Source organism: Myiozetetes cayanensis, unplaced genomic scaffold (genome assembly GCF_022539395.1).
Source record: "Myiozetetes cayanensis isolate MyiCay16 unplaced genomic scaffold, myiCay2020 scf3, whole genome shotgun sequence".
Taxonomy (NCBI): Eukaryota; Metazoa; Chordata; class Aves; order Passeriformes; family Tyrannidae; genus Myiozetetes; species Myiozetetes cayanensis.
Genome location: NW_026087521.1, coordinates 56,724,453 through 56,748,642, shown reverse-complemented (window position 1 = coordinate 56,748,642; position 24,190 = coordinate 56,724,453). Strand labels below are relative to the sequence as shown.

Here is a 24,190-nt window from a genome sequence, read left to right as displayed (position 1 = left end):
CTTTGCATGCATTATCAAGGAATTGCAGTAGTTAATTCTAGACCAGGGAATTACATTTCCCAGATATTCCAGGTCACTAGGCCTATTTCTTCAGCTCAGACATTTATTACCTCATAAAAATGCAGCACCCCAAGCTATCAATATTTATGTAGGCTAGTTATCCCACTAACAAACATAACTGAACTCTTACTTACTCAGAGACTGTACATACCTGTTCTCACCCAGGAAGATTTCATCAACTGAGACACATTAAGCTTTGGATAATGAAAGGCTGAGGGAAAAACAGAATGGAGGAAAAAAAAATCCGTAAGAACAGTATTCTCAACAACATAACACACACACACACACAAAAAGAGGCCAGTTCATAATTTATACTGTCAGCAAGCATCTTATTTACACAGATGCATTACTGCTCCTGAGGCAATGCAGACACAACGGTAAGGAAAGTGCTCCGAACATACACTCCCCAGTTCGTCTCTAACAAAGAGAAGCTAACTGAAACAGTCAGATTTATTACGGGAAAGATTTCAAGCTGCTGCACTGAGGTCATTGCTCCTAGAAATTTAAAGGCTCACTGTCTGAATTGTGACTCTTACTGAGCTAGCTGCAGGATCAGACTTCTGCTCAAAGGGTAATGAGGCAACTCACGAGTGTCTTAGGATGAAATTAAGACCTTCTCTGAGGCAGAAACCACATGAAGGCACTAAATGTAAAGCAGAGAACTAAATATGCATGATTTGTGTTCCAGACTTGTGCAGGGCGAAGCACTTTAAAAAAACCCATCACTTTGATTTAAAAAAAAAAAAAAGACAAAACAACCACAAATAAGTGCAGGTGGAAACATTGCTGTAGACCAACCTCATGGGCTTTCGTGCTTGGCTTGGTGGGCTCTAGTTTAATTTCTAAATTTTTCCAAAAAAGCTCTGCTCCAGAGTGAAATCCTTGCCCCAGTGAAGTAAAAACGTCTATTTCTACTGACTTCAGTATGGATAAGATTTTTCCCAAGGTTTCCACTGGAGAGCAGTAAAGACATGTTGGGAAAGAACTGAAGGTGGGGGCTGGGCCAACAGTTTCCTCAAGGGAAGTCTTAAGCTTTACTATGGCAATACGGAAAAGGAATGGTCTTAACTTTCTCAAAATATTTAATCCAGATGCAGTTTGCTAAGCATTATACAAAGGTTAATTTTGAAACCATTTCATGGATAGAAAGAATGCAGCCCACAACAATTATATGACCTGGCCCATGCTGGATCAATTTAGAGTAAAGACGTCTTCAGTTGTAGAATAGTTTGCCGCTATCGCATGTTTCAGAGAAGCAGAAAATGACAATTTTTCTAATTTAATGATGCAATAATTTGTAGAGAAGCTCTGTCAGTGTACCTAAAAACTGATTCTTTTGCCCCTTAAAGAACTCAGGAATTTTTTTGCTAAGGCAAAAACTAAAGAACCACTAGTTACATTTACCTTTTATTTTCACAGATTTATAAATACTCCTATCAGAAAAAAAAAAATTGGTTATTCCACCTTCATTTCAATAATAGCACCACTGGCTTCAAGAGATCCAACTGGGGGTACTTTGTGACAGAAATCAGGTATTAGAACATGGTCCATTTTTTCTGAACAGGAAACACTGGCCCTCTATACAATTGACAAGGATGCATTAAATTTCCAAAACTCTCAGACACACAAAAAGCACCTCACAGTCCACTTAAACACACACATTTATTTTTGGTATCCTGCTACTCAGTTCTTCTGATTGTAGCTTTTAGATTGGAACTCTATTTATTCTGGTCACACAATTGTTTACTTCAATTTAGAAATACAACCTGAACAAAAAAGCATAAACTAAACTGAATCTGTTGTTTTCCAAAGCATGGAAAGAGTATGATAAGGAAATCAAAAACCTTACAGTGACCATAATGCTTTGAACTGCTTGCAGTTGTGAGCTATTTCTTCTTTTAAACCAAAATCATGTTTTGCTTCAATACTTAATGTGCTCTTCACACTTTTTCTAATTAGTACTTGAAAATGATTTAATTCATGCAAATTGCTGGGTGACTATTCACTTAAACTTTTCACAGAATTAATGCAATTTAAAAATAAATCAACTTGAGCAGAAAATCTTGACATTGAAAAGGAAGATGTGCTGTGATCATCGGCAACTAAGGTTGAGTTCTAAATATGAATGGACACTTCTACAACTCAGAAGGGCTCAGAAGCAAATCCAGGTTCCAACTCTTACTCCACAGGTCACTCATGTGTCCCACTAAAACACATGTTGCCAGAATACGAGCTCATCTGGAGTCTCAGCACTGCTGCAAGATCATATTTGCAAGATTTCTAATGTCCCCTGGAACTAACAATTATAAACAGCACAAACTGATTGTTATTCTGAGGGGGAAGTTAGATAGACAAAATGCAATTATTAGTTAGATTGCAGCTGGTCTGCTAATGACTATAGATGCATTAATGAAGTAGATGCTAGCATCATTAGAAGATTCTAACAGGCAGCCCCGAAGCACCATACCGTGTAACAGCATCGATTCAGCACTGACTGAAAAGGCAAAGGGTCACCCAGTCACTCAGAGACCTACTGACAGCAGTCTGAAGCACATCACTCAGGCAGCGTGGCCTTTGCCAGATGCTCCAAGGATCTCTGGCTCTCTCCTACAGAGATGAGTGGGACCATGTAGGATAGATCCTGTATTATGTTTATTGTTCTTATTTCTCATAAATAGAGGAATGGTAATAAAAACGTGGAGGGAATGCAGTATTTGGGAAAAGAAGGCATTAACTGAATAATAAGATTCCATGCAAATACCATGGAATATGGTGTGTGAGGGGGGCTGAGCAATAGTAACACACTGTGTCTGTTAGAAGCCTGATCCAAAATCCACTCAGGAAAAAACTGCCAAGTATTTCTGTAGTCTTTGGACCATATCATACAATTTTATATTATCCTATTGGCCTTGTAATATCTCTATGACAGCCAAAACAGATGACACGCATCAAAGTGCTACTTAGCACTGAAAAAATAGCAAGTCCCAAGGCAACTCTCTCTATTTAAAGTCGTAATAAAAACAAAGAGGTTTATTCAGTGGAAGTTCATGAAGGCAAATGCTGCTCATCTACACCACAGCTAGCCCTTGTCTGTCCTTCAAGAAATCTTCCAGTCATAAAGAGATATCAAATATATTATTTCCTATTATTTTTAACAAACTAGCACCCAAAACCTGTGATTAAATTTGGTTTTCTTTCTCCTGACATGTAGGTCATGAGCATCTAGCCAACTTACAATCTGAAATATGAAATACAAGGTGGACAATGTAAAATAAGCATGTTGGAAGGTATAAACCCGACATTTGAATATAAGTAGGTTGCTGAAGTCACCTAAAAGGACTCCACCTACTGCAGGACTCCACCATCATTGGTCTGGAATCATCACCACTGACCAGGCATTATGCAACATGCAGGTAACACAGGGAGAGCTCCTGCTACAAGCATTAAAGAAATTTCAAATTTCCACAGTACCATCAAAAAGGAAAAAACAGAAACATAGAATTGTTTGGGTTGGAAAGGACCTTAAAAGTCATCTAGTTCCAACCCCAAGGAGAGCAGTGTACATGCATGTTCAATAGGAGTGTTTTTCCCCTAAGACCAGCTTCTCTTTCAGGAATACACCAGCCTTGGTACAGAATTGTTATCACTTAATTCCACTGCAGCTCCACTGCATAATCCAGAAGATGGATTTGTAGCAAGTGGCAACCTGCAAATGCATTACAAATATAATTTCAGAATATGTGGACAAAACTGAAAACTTTAAGACACAATGTAGTACAGAAGAAAAAAACCCTCACAATCAAAAATATTATCCAAGAGACTGAAAACTAAATAAATTCTAGGTCAAATGTGTAAAAGAGATGACACACAGTAAACAGAACTGTCTTTCAAGCAATCAAGGGAAGCAACATTTAATTGAATTCAGTGGAAAAAAAAAAAAGACCACAACCCACAACCTGAAACATTTTGTGGCCTCGCAAGAACAAAAGAAATGACAGTCGCTTATGGACAGGGATTCTCAAGACTTTTGGTCCTGCCTCCATGAAATACAGCTACCACTGCAAAGGCACACAATCTATATGAGACCAAATGAGAACAGAAATGCGTAAAGAAAAGTAGTCAACAACCTCTTACACTTTTTAATTGAGGATGGTAGCAGAGGGATCAAAATTACTTAATACATTAAAATAAAAAGTTTCAAAAAAATAGTACTTTTAAATTACTTGTAGTAAACGGGGAAGTATCCTGTGCATCTTACACAGATTGAAAGGTGTTAAGCAGAGCAACTTCTGTTGACAGTCACTCTCTTTATGGTATCTTCACTGGCATACACAGTTACATAATGAACATCAGCCACCATCAGGCCTGATTTTCCACTAGATGTTTCACTGTATTGCAAAGCTCACTGTGTTAGATGTTATGCACCTCTACAGCTAACAGAAATAACTCCAAAAATTAAAAATCTGCACTGGAAAGCAAAGTGACATAGGAGAAACAGGGAATTAATGGACTGAGTTAACAGTAACATCCACCAGCAGGGAAAGGCAAGTACTATTCTCTCATGATCTTGCTTACGTTCATGAGTCATCTGAAAAATCTAACCAAACCTGAGTTGTCAAGGCTGAGTGTCAAGCAAGCTCTGCTAGGCAGGCAGTGTCTATTCATCTAAGTTTAAGATGATGATGGTCTGAAAAAATTACTTGCAACGTAAATTGTCATAAAAAGTGAGAGATATACTTAAAAGATAATACCTTAACACATAATAAACTACTCAAAAAAAAAGTGAGAGATATACTTAAAAGATAATATCTTAAAACATAATAAACTACTCAGAAAAAGCACTGTTGCTGAGTAACAGGTAACTTGGACAGACTACAGAGGCAAATAAAAGCTTATGTGGCCAGTGTCTCAGGCCTTCTAAAAGTCAGAGACACAGTTAAGTGCTACAAAAAGTCCAAGGTAGTAAACCCTTCTGAGAAGTAGAAAAGGCTTCTGTAGACATAATCACAGAGACACACCTTGGCCCAGCACAAAAGGAAAGTATGATGACAAAAGCAACAAGTTGCCATATCACCAATATGTGAGCAGAGAGTGGCACAGATCTGCTCTGCAGAATTCCCGATACAAGTTATGTACTCCAACGTGCATTACCACTTACGCACAAAATTACTTTAAAATTGTAGAGAGGAAATATGCTAGAAAGAAGAATTTTGCAACATTGGCTAACAGCAAATACTCACGTTCAGCAATTTGCTGCACAGGAAAGCCCAGGTAGAAGCTGAACTCCACCACAGACAAGTTCCTTAGCTGCTCACTGACTTCGGACCCATTTAGAAAACCGTATCTATCTCGGATGGCAAAAACAATGCTCACGGGGCCTTGCCGAAATGCTACCCCAGGCCTGATCAGAGTTATGTTCAGTATCTGAAAATACAGGATTGAAGCAGGGTCAGCAAAATCAAGCCACTGGTATTTTCATTCATTCCTTTACAGACTTTTTTCCCCCCACCTAATATGAAAAAGTGACAACTCACATCAAAACAGAGGAACATCTGTTCCAGATTGATTCTGCCTGCTGAGTCTCAAAAGAGGCAAAGTAACATGTGAACTCCTAAGAGTTACCCTTTTAAATCAGTCATAATCCAGAATGATCTGAAAGCTACCACCCAGAAAATGATGAAATAAACCACCTAGCAAGTCAGTCAGCAAAATAGATCTAGTTGTAAAAAAGTCCTATATGAATGCTAAACTGCATGGAACAGACAAGAAGGAATCACAGTAAAGAAACATTTTGAAAATGGATGCTCTCTTGGTTAAAACCTCCTGCACCATGCACACCCAAAACCACCAGTTCTAACCACTGGTTAGAAGCCTTATTTTGACACCAACATATACACAGCAGATGTGTTCATGTAGATAAACCTCCTTTAGACAGTAAGGAAATACTTAAAATAAGTTTTCTAAGCTAATTGTCCATGAAATGGTTCTGCATGTTCTGTCTTCAGTTTATGCAGTCACATTGTGTCATTTATTTGTACAGTTCTGAGTCCTTTTCTATATGTACTATATAGTACATATAGTACCTTAGGTACTATAAAGTTTATGCCATTTTTCCTCCAGATTTTATCTTAGGGTATCAAAGATAGGCATTTATGGTGTCAGTTAAACAACGTGATATAATTTTTACTAATTTCAGTATTGCAACAAAGATTAAATTTGAGAACTCAGACAGAAGAGGAATTGGTCTCATCAAACTGAATTACTGACTTTTCAGGGAGTTTTAACCTCTGCTGTGTGACTCAGTGCCCAGTACATATGCAACACCTGTCATGTATGAAGTTCCAGCAGCAGCTGTCACAGATATCATGTACTGTAAGTATTTCTACACCTCAGAAGCAACCAGCATGTTTGGTCACATGATGGCAGAGTGCATGCAACTCCTATGGTCCTTAACAGGATCCCCTGCATGGCAATGAGACCTGAAAACAGTCTTCCAACAAAAACTTTCTAACTATACCCTACTCTCTTATAGTAAAATCTGATGGGCATTATTTTCATAAGGTTTGGAACGGTTTTTATTTGAAAAACTACAGACCCTATCATATTCAATAATGCTTTTGGACATAAATCATCATCTTTGGATCAGTCTTTCAAAAAGCTTAAAACCATGGGGATATGTGCAAGTTGCAGTCAGTGATCATCTAAACTTATTTTACTGTCTGGATGAAACACAGGACAACCAAAAGTGAGGAAAAAAGGGACAGGCACAAAACGTGCTTATCTCCTTACCTGCACAGTGAAGTTGTAGAACTCCTGGTGTTTGTTCACCTCCAGGAATGCCATTTTCAGCCCTTTCTCAATGCGCTGGCTAAAGTTGCAGAACCCAATATCCATGTTTCGAGGTACAAACTGAAGCACTGAAGACAAAAGGTACACATTATTCCTGTAGTATTTCCACGAGAGAGAACAAAACAAGTGACAGAATCCAAAGGGCTATTTTTTTTTTCCACGGAGCCCAGGACTTATTGAGTGAAACACTGGGTAAAAATACAGTAGAAATACATTTTGTGCTGCTGCAGTAAATTCTCGACTCACTAGTATCTGTTGCAGCAGTAATTAGATTACTGAAAGATACTAGTGACAAAATACCTGCTGTTTCCTCCTGTATACTAAAAGACCTTCACTTTATACATGGGGCTAACCTCACATGACTTTTAACACTAAATTGGCCTCACTGAAATCCCTAGTATCTAAGATCTCCATGAAAATCTTCAGGAAAAAAAGCAATGAATATCTTTTGCTTGTAGTCTGAAATACAAGTATTTAGCTTGTCTAAAAGACCACATATTGGGTTCATTACTACACTGTAGCATCAACCTAACACTTTCAAAACACTAAATTAGCACACAATCTTTTAAATTTAGATACATTTTAAAGTCTTTCAGAAGAGAGAAAGAAAGAGCTCAGGAGAGAAACACTGAGCACAGAGGAATGTGATCAGGCACACAGACCTTAACTACATGCACATCTGTGGATCTCCACATAGTCTTACCCCCAAAAAAATGCCATATTACGTTACAGACCCTAATAGCAATGTTATACCAGGTTCAAGAACAGAAAATATGTCAACTGTCTATCTATATAACCATGTTGAGCAATGGAAAAAGACATCACACCTGCACAATTGAAGAAGCAATGTCTTGCCATACAATTATTAACAAAAACAAAACCAACAAATGAAACATACCCAATAACAGTACTGTGTTGACATTTATTAAATTTCTGCCTGTGTGCTCAGTCCCTGTCTCTACTTCATTACACAGTCAACCAACTTGGCAGGTAGTTTTATCATGCAAATAGGACTTGGAAGCTTTTAAATGACACCACTATGATTCTCAAAATCTGTTACACGAGTACTATTTTGCTTTAAGATCATTAGTAGTCTTAAACTTCACAGAGACTGCTGCAATACAGCAGCCATGGACAGCTAAATACTACACAGGCAATCCTACTGCTCCAATTATACATGAGCAACCAATCCTCCTGCTTACCAGTTCTCTTACATTATGACAACACAAAAAAGTAGCATTTAACAAGAACTTAATTTGAAACTTGACACAGACATTAGAAAGTAGTTGCACTGTGATTTTATGAATAAATATTTCACAGTATATTTTTCTCTTCTCGCCTTCTGAAGCAAGAAAAAGAGTATACCTATTTTGGAATGTACCAAAAAAATTCCTGAAAAAATCATGAAATTATGGGGTTAGCAGTTTACAATTTATCATCTCTCAACCATGGACCCGTCAAGTCTGTCACTAAAAACGCAGAACTAAGATTCACAACAGTAAAACACAGGGTTTTGACTCAATCTTGCATACTTAATCACAAGAGAAGAAGTGTGAATCAATATGAAGCTACCTTTTCCCCTCTTTGTGTCAGGAGGTACTCACCTGTCTGAACCTGAAATCTGTTGTCTGGCACAGTGAAAGAAGGATGCAGCGAGAGGATCACGGGGGCCTCACCACGAAGGAGACTGCTGTTCACAAGCGCATTGATGACAGCTATTGCCGTGTAAACAAAAGGACCTGATGTCACCAAGAAAGCAAATTTGGGGGAAATTTTATAAACCTACCAAAAAAAAAAAAAAAAAAGAATCAGACATTAAAAAAATAAAAACTTCGACGTTAAATTTGGCAACATTTCAGACCTGCATAGTCTCAGACAGTTCAAAGCCACATCATCAAGAGGTAGGAAACTGCAATGTTTACTTTCAAAGAGCAGCAGAAGCACATGCACTCATTAGCGCTGTACCTTGCAGCCTCTGCTCCACTGCATCTGAGAGGCAACTCTCCTGTGCTAGGTACAACTACCAGAAACTCTTCAGCACAACACATCAACCCCAACACTTCTTGATTTATCACATCCCCACACAGTAGCAACTCCCCCTCGCCTGCATTCCCCTGGAGTACATAACATTTTCCATACAAAATTTCTGTTTACTTACTGAACTGTTTGCATAGCTTCAGCATTTCAGTCATATACTGCATAGTGAATACCTCCTATACCATTCATATGTGACACACAAGGAGTAAAATACACATAACCTATGTTTTATGGATATAATTTTCACACTCGAACACTTTCTTCCAGGGACCACTTCTATCTGCTTATTTCAACACAGTTACCACAATTACAATTTTCCTCTTCCAATTCATGTCTTGACTTTGAGTCTTCTTAAAAACCCTGAGGAGCCTTAGACACCAGGTAAAAGAAACGAGATTGTAAGTTAAATATAAACTTTGGTGAATGTTTCCATGCAGACACTATTTTCTACTATTTCTACTACAAACTGAAGGGGGTTATTTCCACAGCGTTATTTTCTTCTTCCTTGGTTTACTCCCCAGTTTGCTTTATTTCCCCAAGGCGGTCACATTTCAAAATATTTTGAGGTGTCCAACACAATGGCCTCACAGATAAAATAACCCGGAGACCTCGAGTTTCTAATAAACATGGACCCCTTAGATGAAGAGATGCTAGCATCTTGTAGGTGCTCTGCTGATGAAGGGATATGTTAGATATTACCTTCAGCTTCAGAATCAGCCTTATAGAAAAGCATAGTTCTGCCTAAATTGTGTCCCACATGTTCCTTACTGGTATTTTAGCTGTAGTATAAAGTGATGGAAACTGCTGTTTAGATGAGCCAGCAAGTAGCTCTTTCCTTTCCTCTAAAAAAGCATGCATTTCAGAAAGCTCATCTTCATCAGAAGAAAGTACCTCAGAAGCAGAAGGAAATGAGAAAAATAATCTATGCTGCTCATTATGCCTTTCTTCCTTCTTAGCCCACAAATATATGCAACATCCAGCTTTTATTTTAAATGGATTTAGACCCATAAAACTCAAATTTGTTTGATATGAATAATGTGCACAGCTCTTTTCAGTTCCTCTTATCTGAAATTTTATTCTTTTATCTCATGATGAAATAATCTCTGCAGCTTCAGTTTGTCAAATGGAAACAGCAGTTATAATGGGGAACACATGGCAAAAGAAGTTGCCCATTACTTGCAAACGAGACTACTTAAAAGGCAAGAAAAAGAGGAATTAGAATTACAAATTTCAGTGACAATTTGCTGGTGATTTCTGAAGGAATATATGCTGAGGAAGAGAGGCCTAGTGCAGCCAGCATACACTTATGCACTAGTTAGTTATTTCAGACATGACAGCAAGCCTCTGATAACTAGCTCAGCTGCCTCCATCTCTGACTGGCTGCACTGCACCATAGAGGCCAGGGTAGCCTGAACATCCCCCCTGGAATTTTGTGTTAACTTCTTCAGCTTAACAGTTAACACTGGTTCCCTTTTGTGCTTCACTGCAGCAGAAAAGCAGCAGGATCTCCAGAAAGGACATAAAAAAAAAAAACAAAAAAACACTTCTAACAGTAATTTTGAGGTAGGCAGATTAGAACAACTACAAGTCAAAACAACAGTTATTTCTGCTTGAGATATTACAGGGTTGTCTAGAGTTAGCTCTCTACAACCTAATTCATATGACAGAAATAACAGACCCATGCCAGCCTACAAGCTAATTCACAGAGAAGTCTACACATTTACCTAGGATAGATGAGCACAGCTCATGACTCTCAATTTGTGATTCATGAAAGAGAATAGCTACTCTTGGCAAATCTCTTAATGGTTCACAAGCCCAGCTGTCCATCCAACTCTCTCTTGGAAGTTTCACCTCTACTGCCAGGACAGCTAGATGCAAGCAAATTAGGTAGCTGAACCATTCATATTTTAGAGTATCACCTATTAAAGTACACAAGCACAGATTTCTTACATTAAACAAGTACAAACCTTTTCGCTTAACACTTTGGGCCAGAAAGTCAGAAAAACATACAAAACTTCAGTGTGCTTTGGAGCCATTCCCACAGCAAAAGCAGAAACCTTCAGTAGGAGCAGAGAACCCCTAGAACACCTAAAGTTAAGTTATCCCTTCTCCAAAGCATGATGTCTAACCCAACTCTGCCGTTTCCAGGATACAACCTATCCCATTCCCAGCTACCCTCACAGGAGAGAGTGCTGCTAGTACAGAAAGCCTCAATTTGTTAGAGGCTAGATGAATATTTAGGAAAAATATCACTGTATCCTTATGTTGTCCCTTATGATGTTCCCTAACCATTTGCTATTGATTATTGTCTGCTAAAATATTTGATCAGATGCACCTTTGCCACAACCTAATCCATGCCTACACTGCACTGTACTATGCTGTGTAAACATCTGGCAGAAAGCATAAACAACCGATTTCCTCACCACCACCTTATTAAGCACCCTGTAAAGAGCCTGCAGAGGGTGTTTAACTTCCTGAGCACGGACTACAAAGGCTTACAGTTTTAAAAATTAAAGCTTCTGCTTCTATGCACTTCAAGATCCTAAGGCAACAATTCTCACTGTTTTTACACACCTCAGCGGTACCAGCCAGAACTTCAGCAGCAGTGAGCAGAGATGAAGCCAGCGCAAGTCCACAAGGTGGCATCTTTGAAAGGAGTATTTAACTGCCTGACAATGAACTGAACTCCTTACTTTGGAGGCAGAGTTTACTGATTTTGGATTACAGAACCCAATAGGTTAAGAACACACCCCAAAGCCCACATTAAATACAACAACAGAGTGGCTGAGGTGTACACTATCCCGCATGATAAAATTTCCAAGCACAAATGAGGCTGGCAAAAACCTTTTTCCTGTTGGCATGAAATTAATGGCACCAGGGGTCCTGGCAGCAAGTCCCTGCCAACACGATTTTATTTCACACCCCAGTGCAACAAGTCAAGTCAAGGGAACATTGTATAATAGATTTTACCCAAGTGTCATAAGGTTTACATTAGAGAAAGTTGACAAAAATTACTCTTATTCAGACAATAGGGTCTTATTCTTTTGCAGATCCAGTATGTTGAGACCAAGGGGGAAGAACTTTGAAATTTTAGGTTATTCTTGCTTTGCTGTAAGGACTTTTCCTAGGAAAAAAATTCAAAAAAGTTTTTTCTTTCACTTGGCAGGATTCAAGCCTTCCTCTTTTTTTTTTCTTCCACTTCAACAACCCACAATGTTTGAAATAATAAAAAAGCAGAGACCAAAGCTGCAACTGAAAACATTAGTGAAAAAAGTTTTAGTTCTTCTTTTAGTGTTAAACTTGTTTCCTATTTAAAGTGAGCAGCAGTTATATTCATCATCGAGTTTTATTTTTAAAGCATATATTACTACAAAGTTAAATTTAACTAGACTGTCTCCTGATTTACTGTACATTACATCACAGCAAGGGAACATCTGTAAGCTGTAATACGAGACACAGTAAAAAAGCAGCTTAGAGAAGTGCACAGCTATACCATAACTTGCAAACACACACATGGTTTCTGAGTACTCTTAACTAAAAAAACTCAGGTCTGTTTGACTAATTAAGTTTAGGAAGATAAACAAATTCTGTTTAAAATTTTGCATTACATCACCATTCAACATGCTGCTATTACAGGCAGCTCTTTTTTTTAAAAATAACAGTTTTGTTAGTATTTGACTGTTAGAGGTGAAGACATTTGCCAGTAATTACTTTTACTGCAAAACCCACACCCAAGGCACCACAAAGAACACATAAGATAGCAGCATTCTAGCATAAAATAAGCCAAACTGATTCCACAGAGATGTTTCTTCCTTTTCATAAAAAAGATTTTGCAAAGAATGAAGCTAGACTAACTTCTGAGAAGTCTTAGACTTCTCAGAAGCTTTTCCTATTGAGAGTTTTACAAGGTAATAGAAGGCATGACAGGAAGGAATTTAAAGGGCAAAAATACAAAACAATATATCAAATGTTTGCTTCAATCAGCATTCAAATATTTAGCAATGGATTTTGTCTTTCTGCTGTTAATATTAAGAAGGTAAGTGCTTCCATATTACTGAGCTGTGTAAGGTCACTGGAAATCAGCACAGTTGTATCTTCATGAACTTTTGACCTCTTGACCATGCCAGTTTGCACAATCTGAAGGTATAATTCACAAACCAGAAGAAAAATCTCTTATATAAAAAAACCCAGAAGCCTCATGCCAAAAGGAGCTAAACTATACATAATTTATAGTGGTAGTTCACTGTAACTGAAGTTTGGCAGAAATTCATAACACTCCTATCTTGACTGAGTATTAGAGAGGCATATTCTCAGGCAGGAGTTGTTTAATTACTGAGTGCAGTGATTATGGGAGGTGCAGAAGTTAAAGGCACCAAGGGAGTCTGTGTATGGAGAAACTCAAGTTATGCTCAACACTGAAATTGCTCCTTGAGTTAATTTCATAATGAAAATGAGATCATTGACTCAGAAAAGATAACGTGGTGCTGGGCTATGATAACTAGATGAATAGAGTCATGAAAAACTGCAAGTGCAGCTGAACCTCATCAATACCAGCAATTCCATTACTGTATTTCCTTTTGTCCCAAGTGTTGAAGGAGATGACTGTACAACAAAGATACACCCAAACTACCTTTAGAGTCTTTTCCTCTCAGACAGAGGGTTTGATACAGAGGTGGGGAATAGAGACTTTAACCCTCATCTCAACCTGAGAGTCACCTGGAGGTTAGAAAACAACACCGATATATTGTTCAAAGGAGATTCCTTGAGTATCAAAGCAGGAGAAGCTTTCAGAAAAACCCAACAGCACAGCAATTCCCAGCCCTATGAGTGTAGGGGAAGGACAAGTGTTACACATATCTAAAGGCTTAAAAGTAATGTCTTACTACTGTACACCTGATTTTTTTCACTTTGCTTTCTTAATCTGCCAAATCTTGCATTTGAGGTTCCACCACCTCCCCTGCAATGTTGATGGCCTCATAACATTAAATAGCACAAGCCTGTGCAGAAGATTTGTTTTTGTTTATACTGCTAAGTATATAATCAGTTAGCAGAACGAACAGAACTTTTAAACAGGTATTTTGAAGGGTAGAAGTTCTTCAGTTCAGTTTCAATTCACCAGCCAAAGGAGGTGAGCAGTAGAGTCTGGACACTGCTTGCTCACCTCTGGCAAAACCAAGAAAGATCTGTCATAGAAAATTATGACACTCTAAAAGTGAAAAAGCTGACATCGTATTCACATTAAAAAGAGCCAACCACAACATGACTAACATTCATGTTAAAATAAACCTCTCTCTGATATTGCACCTCATGGACTGTTTGAATTACCATTTTAGCTTGTGAACTAAACCCACTGTTGTATGACATTGATCAAAGAGTACTTGTGCACACTTCAAACCACTTACCTCTAACTCTACGGATCTCCTGAACTGAACTCTGAGCACTCCTCTGATGGATTCACTGACATTTCGTAGAACAGCTCTTCGGGCCAGCACTAGAAATTAATGTCAGTCAGTAAATACATGTTAGCTTCATCTGTCGGGTTTTGATTCAAAACTGCATTTTCAATTGTGCAATGCATGAAAAAGCAGGCAATGAGATCAGCTGCATCAAACAGGTAAGACAACAGACAAGGAAACAGGTAAAGGTGTGACTGTATCCTAAAAAGTGACTGTACATAAAGTTTAAGGAACTCCAAGTTTATTTTCTCTCCCATTTGGTTTTTCCACACCTAATGTCTTTACCATTCTAGTAAAAGAATCTTCTAGAGAGCCACTGAGGCATTCAAATGGGATCTGAAAGTAACAGCACATTCAGTCTGACCTGTGCACAACAAGCCTGATGCCACAAAACAGTTAAATTTCGTAGGTCACGCATGGAATGCAGATGAGGTCAGAAAAAAGCCACAGAAAATATGCATCTACTTTTCTCCTAAATAAAGAGTAAACAAATGTGACACTAATTAATGAAAGGAATATCAACAGAGTAAGACACGGCTTTAAAATCCCCACATCCCAATGGACATGATGTCTATTACAGTCACGCTTGACACTGTGACTATGGGTTAAGCAAACAACTGAGAAGTGTCATGTTGTCATCCTGCAGTTACTTGTCTACAAAACTACTCAAATTACAGGTTTTAAAAAAGTCTTCCTCATCACTAGCATAGCTAGATCACCTACATACCTGGAGGATGAGATTATGTTCATTCTGCTTTACATATTACAACTAAATCTTAAGGGTAAAATGTGTTGCTTACCACAGAACATGCAGCACTTCTGCAGCTGCCCTGGATTAGTTTGCTGGTATTGTTTTGTTAACAAGCCAGGAAGAGGTAGGAAAACACCAGAAAAGCAAACACAGATGCTAAGACAATTAATTTTGAAACACATTAGTGTCACTTTTTCTGGTTACAAACACACCAAATCCAATTGAAAGTAAGTATGGGAGGAGGGAAGATATAAACATAAGCTAGTAAGGGAAAATTATAAAAATGCTAGTGAAATCCAAACATTTTTTAAATCAGTTCTCCTCTTGCATATTACAACATTACCTCACATGCAGGTGTTTTTTTTACAAACAGCAGCAACAACTGAAAGGAGAAACTTACTCAGTCAGAACATTTACAGTTTGGCAGAACAGTACCATGACAGTAACATTCATTTACAACCCATGAAATGATAAAGCAGCCTCTAACTCAGCATACTTGTACATACGCATCAGCAATTTTAAAAGACAATTTAATTCTCTGTGCAGTGAAAGGTATATGTAACTCACTACCAAAGTGGACTTTACTCAAGTGAATTCTATTTTTTAAGAGTAAATGATAAATCAATGCTTTTGCAGCTCTTTGTCTAAATTTACACCGTATTTCTTTGAAAGGTTCACCTAGTAAATTCAACATCTGCAATTTAGCTAGGGAGTCACATTACCGTGGCCTCTAAAAAAAAAAGCAAGATAAAAATGTTAGGAATATCTTACCTGCAGTGACTAAGTAAGCATCGGGAATGGTGATGTCACAGACATATGGCTGCTTGGTAGTAGTCACAGCAGAAGTTACAACCACCAGTTCAGACAGAGTAGTGGTCACCAGAGGGGTGGAGGAGAATGTCCCCGGGCTGCCTGCAGCAGCTGTGCCACGGCTGCCTGGACCACTGGTGACAGCAGTTGTGGGGACGCTGGTGGCAGGAGCTGAGGCATCAGTGCCAGCAGTTACACTGCTTCCCGATGGAACTTCATATCCAGTGGGAGGGCTAGAAGTTGGAGGAAACTGTGTGGGAGTAAATGCCACAGTCACAGAGAGAGATGCTGTAGGAAAGGGCATCACGCTGATGGTGCTGGCAGCTGATGTGAGGTTGTCAGGGTCTGTGGGAGGAAGGGCTGTGGGAGCACTGCCCTCGCTGCGAGATGTTAAAAGCAGCGTGGGGTAAACTGTAGCACCAATATCCTCATCAGAAGCCAGTGCAGTTGAGAGCAGAGATGAAGATACATTTAAGACAGGAGTTGCTGGAAAGGTAGTAAACAAAGAGATCAGATTTGTTTCGCTGAGCAAGATGCTGCTGGTAGCAGACTGGGTGTCAGAAGTGGGCAGCACCAGGGTAGGAACCACAGAGTGAGAGGTGGAGAGTGAAGGCTCCAGCTGAGAGGTAGCTGCTGTAACAGCTGAGGTAAACACAACTTCAGAGCCCACTGGCAGTACCGAGGGTGCTTCCAGAAACACAGATGACCCAGAGGAAAAATCTGATGATGGCATTATTTCAGGAACATGTGCATCTGGAAGGGATGATACATTTGAATAAATGTATGGTGTTTGGCTGAGATCTAACTGAGAAACCTTGGTGTCAGTGGCAGAGCTGACAGTGGTAGCTACGTCCCAGCTGGTAACATCCTCAGGAAGTACTGATGTCCCAGTCAACAAGATCTGAGGTAAGAGTGTTGATAAACCACTTTGCCTGACAGAGGAAGAATCTAGCACGGTGGATGATAAAGATAAGTAGCTAGATTCAATAAGAAATGGTGTTGATAAAAGACTGGATGGAAAATCTGAAATCTTTAAAGACGGTTCCTCCCTCATAGATGTCTTGTCAAGCAAAACCACAGATTCTGATGGCATTAATTCTGGCAATTCCAGCAAAGTTGTCTGACTGATTGAAAACGACGCTACTGGCTCACTCGGGATGATGGTAGAGTCAAATAGAATGGTGGTGGCACCAGGAAGTTCCACATGAGTGCTTAGTGTCAATGAAATTGTTTCCAGAACAGGGAGGGACTGGGCAACAGAGATATTCAGTGATGTTCCTCCAGGGAGCTGATGGTAGGAAGGAGAAATTGTTATAGGTGTTCTAGTCTCTGTAAAGCTTACTAAAATGCTTGAATCAGGGATTTCTGCAAATCTTGAAGACAATGAAACAACTGGTCTTGATGGAAAAGAAGTATCAAAAATCTCAGGTGTAGGTTCCTCTAATTCATACCCATCAGTAATTATGGTTGTAAATGGAGTTACGCCTTGCACCTCAGAGGCTTTGAAGGACATAGTTTCAACATAATCACCTGAGCCAACATCAGGTTCTGGGGAAAAGCCTGCTTCTGGCAGACTCAGTGAAACTGAGTCACAATACAGGCAGTAACTGTATGATCTCGTGAAAGGCACTGGACTCGTGAGCTCACTGACAAGCTCTGATTGACTTGGTATTTCTGAACCAGCAGGCAAATTTGGTGCTGTAGTGGAGAATTCACGTGTAAACAGGCTGGCATTAAGAACTGTATTAGAGTTCCTGGAAATGGCAGCTGAGTTAAGTGGGAAAGACACAAGTGGAAGACTAATAGGAAAAAAAGCAGGCTCAGCACTGGCTGCTGAAGTTGGCGTGGCCCAGGGAATGCTTGGAGTGGGGTATGTCCTTAGACTGAGAGATTCTGCTGCCCTGCTACTCCCATCGGCGTAAACGTCACCATACAGGTCTGCACTCAGTGCTGTGGCATCTGGGATCACAGGGCTAGTTCTACCCAGCAGCTTGAGAAGAAGAGGCAATCCTTCTGAAGTAGCCCCAAAAGGCAGAGCTGTTAAACTTGCATTAATGTTTTCCTGCGCCACAGCTCCAGTCTCTGAAGGAAAGGAAGTGAAATGAATAGCTGCATTTGGAGGGTACAACAGCAAGTCTCTGCTTGCTGTTAGCATTTCATGATCTGGTACAAAAGGCTTTAGTTCTGTAAGAGTGTTACTGCGTTCAGGGACGGCGCTCAACGGAGTCTTCTGCTGTGCTGGTTTTGAGATATCATATGGTGAAAAAAGGACAGATAATGAAGGTGTTAGCAACACAGTTTCTAACATTTCTCTTGATGGCTCTACTGTATTAACTGAGTGATGATCTGTTAAAACTGCAAAAGATTTCAGCGGAGGAGTCCACTGTGCCTTTGAAAGTGAGCTAACAAATTCGTCGTCACTTAAGAACGCCTCATTGCTCGTTACGGAGACATCTACCAACGGCGTACTTCTCCCTTCTGAAATCCTGGCTGTTTCTTCTTGGCTAAGTAAAGTCACATCAAAGGAAGTGGTAACTGATGATAAAGCCGTTTGAAGCAAATTACTTTCTTGGGACTTCAAATCACTTTTTGCTAAGGCCGTTTGTGTCCTGCTGCCTGATATGCTTTCGTGCACCTTTAAGTCTATTGAGAATAAGGAAAAATTCTGCTGTCCCAAGGATCTTTCATCTAAATAAAGAGGGAGAGAGAAAAACAAAAGCCATAGATTAGTACAAGTAGTAAGATCACAACGAGCTTACCTCACACACAGTATTTCTGGAGATACCTGCCCAGAATTCAAGGGTGAAGACAAAACCTCCATGACCAAGTCAGATCAGACAAATCGTAAGATTCCCTGTGAAACTCCATTTCTTGGAATTGAGCTGGGCAACACACGCTCCTCTCACTCTGCACTGACTTGTCTCTACAGCAGCACCTAACTGAGCCCCATGGACGGGTAGAAAGTGGCTCCCTCTTACCTCTGCAAGGCTACAGTGCATGTCAGCAAATGGTCTCACAATGTAAACACACCAAAACTTTACATAACTTTAGGTATCCTGCTTTTCTTTCCTATCACTTCATTTCCTCCACTTACATTATTTCTTAATATTAGGCTCACTAGAAAATCTGTTCTGTTTCAAGGACCAGATCCTCCCTCAGAAATGAGTGACACTTATGAGAGATGAAGAGAGTTTCCCTTTACAGAAGGCAAATGCAGACCTGGTATCAACTAGACAAATTTGCTAAGTAACATGACCAGTAGTTACACTTTCATTGTCCATCATTCGTCTCAAGTCTGACCTGTTAGCAGTGACAAACTGCTTCATTATACAGTTGCCATCTTTACTCACAGCCTTCTACACTGCTCTGTTCACGGGCCACCTGTAATAAAGCTTTCACTGCTCCAGTTTCCAGAGTTCAAGCAGTAATGGCAAGGGGAGGAGAAAAAGCTAAGAATTCAACAGATACTTTAACAAAATACTCTCCTTTCTCACAAAAGTGTTCTTGGGTTACAGAGAAGATCTGTATATAAGCTTTTCCAACCACAGATGAGTTTTGCAGAGAAATGGTTGATTATTGCTTGAATACTTTCCTGAAATGTCAAGACTGGATTAATAGCATTCAGTGCTGAATTGTTAAAGGAAATCACAGAAAATTGCCACAGAATATTTTTCAAGGACACACACAAAAGGTTCATCCTTAATTCATCTATCCCACCAGACCATCCTGTTTTCATACAGGAGTGTCCAGGTAGTGCTACTGGACACACATTAACAAGGCTGGGAGAGCAGGAATCACATCCAGTTAAACCACCAGGGATGAGTTTAAAATAAAAATGAGCATACACAGAACAGAGGGCTGGACAGTGATACAGCACACAGCTCAACCACAACTACATCTGTAACCCTTTAGAAGATGCCTTGAACTCAGTAACCCACGGAAGGTCTTGCAGCAATAGCTCATCTAATCTGTTACCTACTGTTGTCAGTCTAATACCACTTACCAAAGATGATAAACTGCTCTCCTTACTCCCTCCACCCTGGTCTGCTTACTAAACTTTCTAACAGAACTTTTTAAGTGCTGACACACCAACCTGATAAGTTTTGAAGGTCCTGCTCTGAAAAGCACAATGACAAGAATTAATGCACAGAGCAAATACCACTGTACCACTAATCACACCTAACCAAATAGGAGTGCTGTGATTACATCCCTTATTTGACAGATTTCATGGACCATGTTTTGCAGCACTGCAAATACTATTTTCTCAAGTAGTCCCAGTCCATTTTTAGCTCCTGAAACTCACTGTAGGCATTACCAGCTTTATGATGCTTAGTTGTGGTATAAAATATAATGCCTTACAATGCTCTCAGGTGCAGGAAAAAGAAAAAAAGGAAAGAAAAGAAAAAACACTCTTGTAAAAGCTATGTAAGACAAATACACAAGTCCATCCTCAACCTCTTGCACAGAGGTCTACTGTTTGAACACAGCACAGTGCAGCCATCATGGAATAACAGCTTTCATAAGGAGTTAACATGAGTAACAGTTTCTCACAAGCACAGAACCAAAAACGTACGCTGAGCCATCTCTGTTTGTTGATCAAAAGCCATTCCATGTTTTTTCCTCAACAGAAGCCTCCCTGGCCTTGGCTCCTTTTTTTGACTTAGGTTTCCAGCCTCTATATTTCTCTTTGTGACATTTTGAGTAAGCAGGGAGTTACTAAAGGAAAATACTTACAAAGCTATGAAACAACCACTGTCAAAACAAATCACTTCTCTCCCTATATGCTTGCACAGTTCCTTTTAGCCAGCCCTGTAAAATCCTGTCCACCTTGGTCACACTTTGGACATCCAACCCTTGCTTACCATGAATTCCACATTGCAGGCAAGCATGCTAACAGAGGAAGCAGTTCTTGCTCACCACAGCTTCATGTGCAAATCCCTGCAGCAGCACACAAGGCAGCCGCGTTAGCTTCAACACAGTATATGCATGGCAAGTGCAGAGCTGATACACCTGACAGCTAATATGATCAGGCAAAGGTGAATACACACTAATTAGTAGCTGCACTTCTGATCACACATTTCCACAAATCATTGACTCAAAGCTAGTGGCGATTCCACAACTTTAGTGCCTATACATGCCTATGCTGCATATCAACTTCCTCCTTCACCCATAGAGAGTTCTTTTTGTCTTTGTTCAACTTGATGGGGAGCTGTCATACGACAAGATCCTGCTGGAAGTGACTACATGTCACAGAAAGATGTTCTGAAGAGTTACTTGCACAACCATAAGCTGTCCAACAGACATGAGGAGGAGGCAAGGCCAGTCTTGGTTTTAAATTCTTTCTGACTTTAGAATTAGCTTTTGGGGTGGTTTGTTTGGTTTTTTCTGACAGTCTGATAATATTTTTTCCTTGAAAGACAAAGTAATAGTAAATAACAATTTTATCATAAACTTCTGCCTCTTAATGTAAAGAATCTTGCCATTGATGCCAGGAAGGAAAGAATACAACTTCTGAAGTAGATGTTTCATTTTTAGAAGGAAAACACACTGTGTCTTGAAAAAGTTACAAGCTATAAGACAAGTTAAGAGCAGTGCTACTCGAGTTAAGTGGAATGGGAAAAATTCACCTGTGCATATAGGATTTTAAAACAACTCCTCACCAGCAAGTTGACGAGTTGATGTTCCACACTATTTGCTTTGCTTAGTGTTTTAGAAGCAGGGAGCACCAGTGACATGCCATTAATAACACAAATTGGTGTTTTCTGTCATCTCCAGGGAAAAGTGTACCACTTGAATACTGCTTGTCAGAACTGAGCGTGCCTCTCAGGGAGAGCAGATGGGACGCGTGGCAGATGTGCCTGGGAGCAGCCAGACAGTCCACAAAGAGGAAAGAAAAGCAAAGGAAAAAGAGAAGGAGGAGAAGGCACACCACAGCACGACAATCACCCTCATCAGTGCAGAGTGGCCGATCTGGCTATACCATGGGACAAAGGAAGCAAACAGACTGCACATGTTCTGGTGCATCTCAATGCCATGACTGCATAAAGCTACTGATGAATATCAATGCTGACTTGTTTGTTTGCACAGCTGCTACTGTGGGGTGACAGTTTCCCCTGTCCTGCCGTTGAGGGGACAGGCTGACAATCAGACAAGCCAGACTCCGCCAAGCTGATAACATTATGAAAAAGAATAGATAGCTTAGGGAACAAAGCTGTGATCCCAAGCTACAGCAAAAGGGAGGAAAGGCGAGCACTAGTGGCAGGGACCACAGGAGGCACAGATGGCACCAGTACAATGCCTCAGCTCAGACAACAATGTTTGGACGCAGGAGGAGCAACAAGCACAGGAAATGTGCTGGTGGCTTGGGGTGACGAACTCTCTGCTGCTTCTGTCCTCCCCCAGAACTGGTAGGAGTCACAAGCAATTCACAAGTAATGAAACCTGTCACTGAACACAAGGACCCCTTTAACTGCCGGATCCGTAATTACAGAAGCACATCCCTGCCCCAGTAACGCCGGCGCAGACTTGTGTGAATTGGAGAATCACAGCACTTCCCCATGACTACAGTAAAGGACTGCTGCAGTCTATAGACTTCTTTGGGGACAAAAATATACCATCTCTGCTTGCCAGAAAAATATGTGTGTTCATAAAACAGGAACTAGGCTAGTAATTTTTCCAGAAAGCAATTAGAGGGATGCAGATTTCATCCTTCCTGTAGTTGCAGTGCTGAAAAGTAATGTCTGTTCTATAATCTATAACAATAATTTTAAAAAGTTTGAAATACGTATTTGTAATAATATGTGTATATATTCAAGTGCTTTCACATTTTCTTTAGTTATAATAAATATACTTTCCTGTATTTTTAAATGCAGGATCCAGATGTAATCTCACCTCTGCCACTGATGTCTCATGCGACTTCAAAAAAGTTGCATCATTTTTCTGCACTCTCCTATTAAAATGTACAATATCACAATTCTCAGTATCTACTAAAATGTAGGTAATTGTCTATATTATGAAGATGTTAAGTATAGATGAAAGCTACAAGCATGACAACAGAGAAATCTTTACTTGTGATAAAATTAAACCTTGAGAATTGAACTAGTAATTTTCATTTTATTATTTTTGAGAAAATTATTACTAATAAAGTATACAAACATCAGAAAGTGCCACTAGACTAGCAGCAGAACAGTTCAAAACACACATAATTTTTAAAAAATTATCTTCTGTGTACTAACACAATGATCTACAAAATTAAATTTTAGTAGCTTTATTTTTTAGGCACGAAATAAAATTGCTCTTTTATTGCTGCCTATTGTTTCCAACTGATACATTTTAGGTAGAAAGGCAGCCAATGTTATATACATTCCAAATATTATGGGAAAATTCTTAAATAACTATGTAACAACAACTCCCAGATTACTGAAATTAAAGCTATGAACTCACTAGGCACATTCACCACTTGAAACAGCTCCCTGACTTCAGGATAGAGTAGCATAACACATTTAAGGGAAGCTTTTAATAACATTTTAAGTTTTTCCTTGAGAAATGGAAAGTAAGAAATTGGAGTTACTGAATGTATCATAGGATGAGACCACCCAAGGGTAGAGAGAATGACGGATGAAAATATATCTTAAAAAAATTGTAACTCTTCCTCCCAAAGCTTAATACTTAATAACTTTCCAATTTACTTAACAGCGTTTAGTTCAGCTTCCACCAAAAAGAGCTTGTATGCATTAGGTCATCGCAAAAAATTTACACAGTTCCCTTGTATAAGCCTCTAACTAAATTTCTTAGGTGTCTGGTTTGTAGGAAAATACCAGTCACAGAAACATGTACAGACGAAACGCTGTCTGCTTTCTTCTCTGAGAGGCATTAGGCATGGATTGAACAGTGACAGTAATCACCTCTGGCACACAAAAGCCAGGGAGAGGAAGGGATGGGAGCCTGCACCATTCCTCCCTTCCCGAGCTCCAGCTCACAGCTCCTCTGTAGGGCTCTGGACAGATTTTCCTCAGAGCACGTGCTGCACCCATGCTCAATTCTCCCTCAGGGCAGCACAGGACACAAATCATCCAGAGTTCTAACAGTTCTTTCTCAAAGATGCTTATTTTTTTATTGTAGAAGATACAATCATTTACCAGCTGTACTTAAGAATTTTAACTAATTAAGTTGGTTGTACCACCTGAAACACTAAAAGAAAGGGAAGGTAAAGAAACAGAACAATTAT

At 39.5% G+C, this 24,190-nt stretch overlaps 1 protein-coding gene across 4 annotated transcripts in view; it reads right to left on the bottom strand.

Annotated features, from left to right (window-relative positions):
* The window catches only part of KIAA1549 (KIAA1549 ortholog), a 144,523-nt gene that overhangs the window by 56,222 nt on the left and 64,111 nt on the right, over positions 1 to 24,190 (bottom strand). For all 4 annotated transcript variants that reach the window (XM_050324616.1, XM_050324615.1, XM_050324614.1 and 1 more), the window contains exons 2-7: positions 15,925 to 18,651; positions 14,349 to 14,437; positions 8,514 to 8,691; positions 6,850 to 6,977; positions 5,301 to 5,484; positions 212 to 271 (exon numbers count right to left, since the gene is read on the bottom strand). In XM_050324616.1, coding sequence (XP_050180573.1) covers positions 212 to 271; positions 5,301 to 5,484; positions 6,850 to 6,977; positions 8,514 to 8,691; positions 14,349 to 14,437; positions 15,925 to 18,651 — 3,366 coding nt within the window. The remainder of the gene's footprint in view (positions 1 to 211; positions 272 to 5,300; positions 5,485 to 6,849; positions 6,978 to 8,513; positions 8,692 to 14,348; positions 14,438 to 15,924; positions 18,652 to 24,190) is intronic.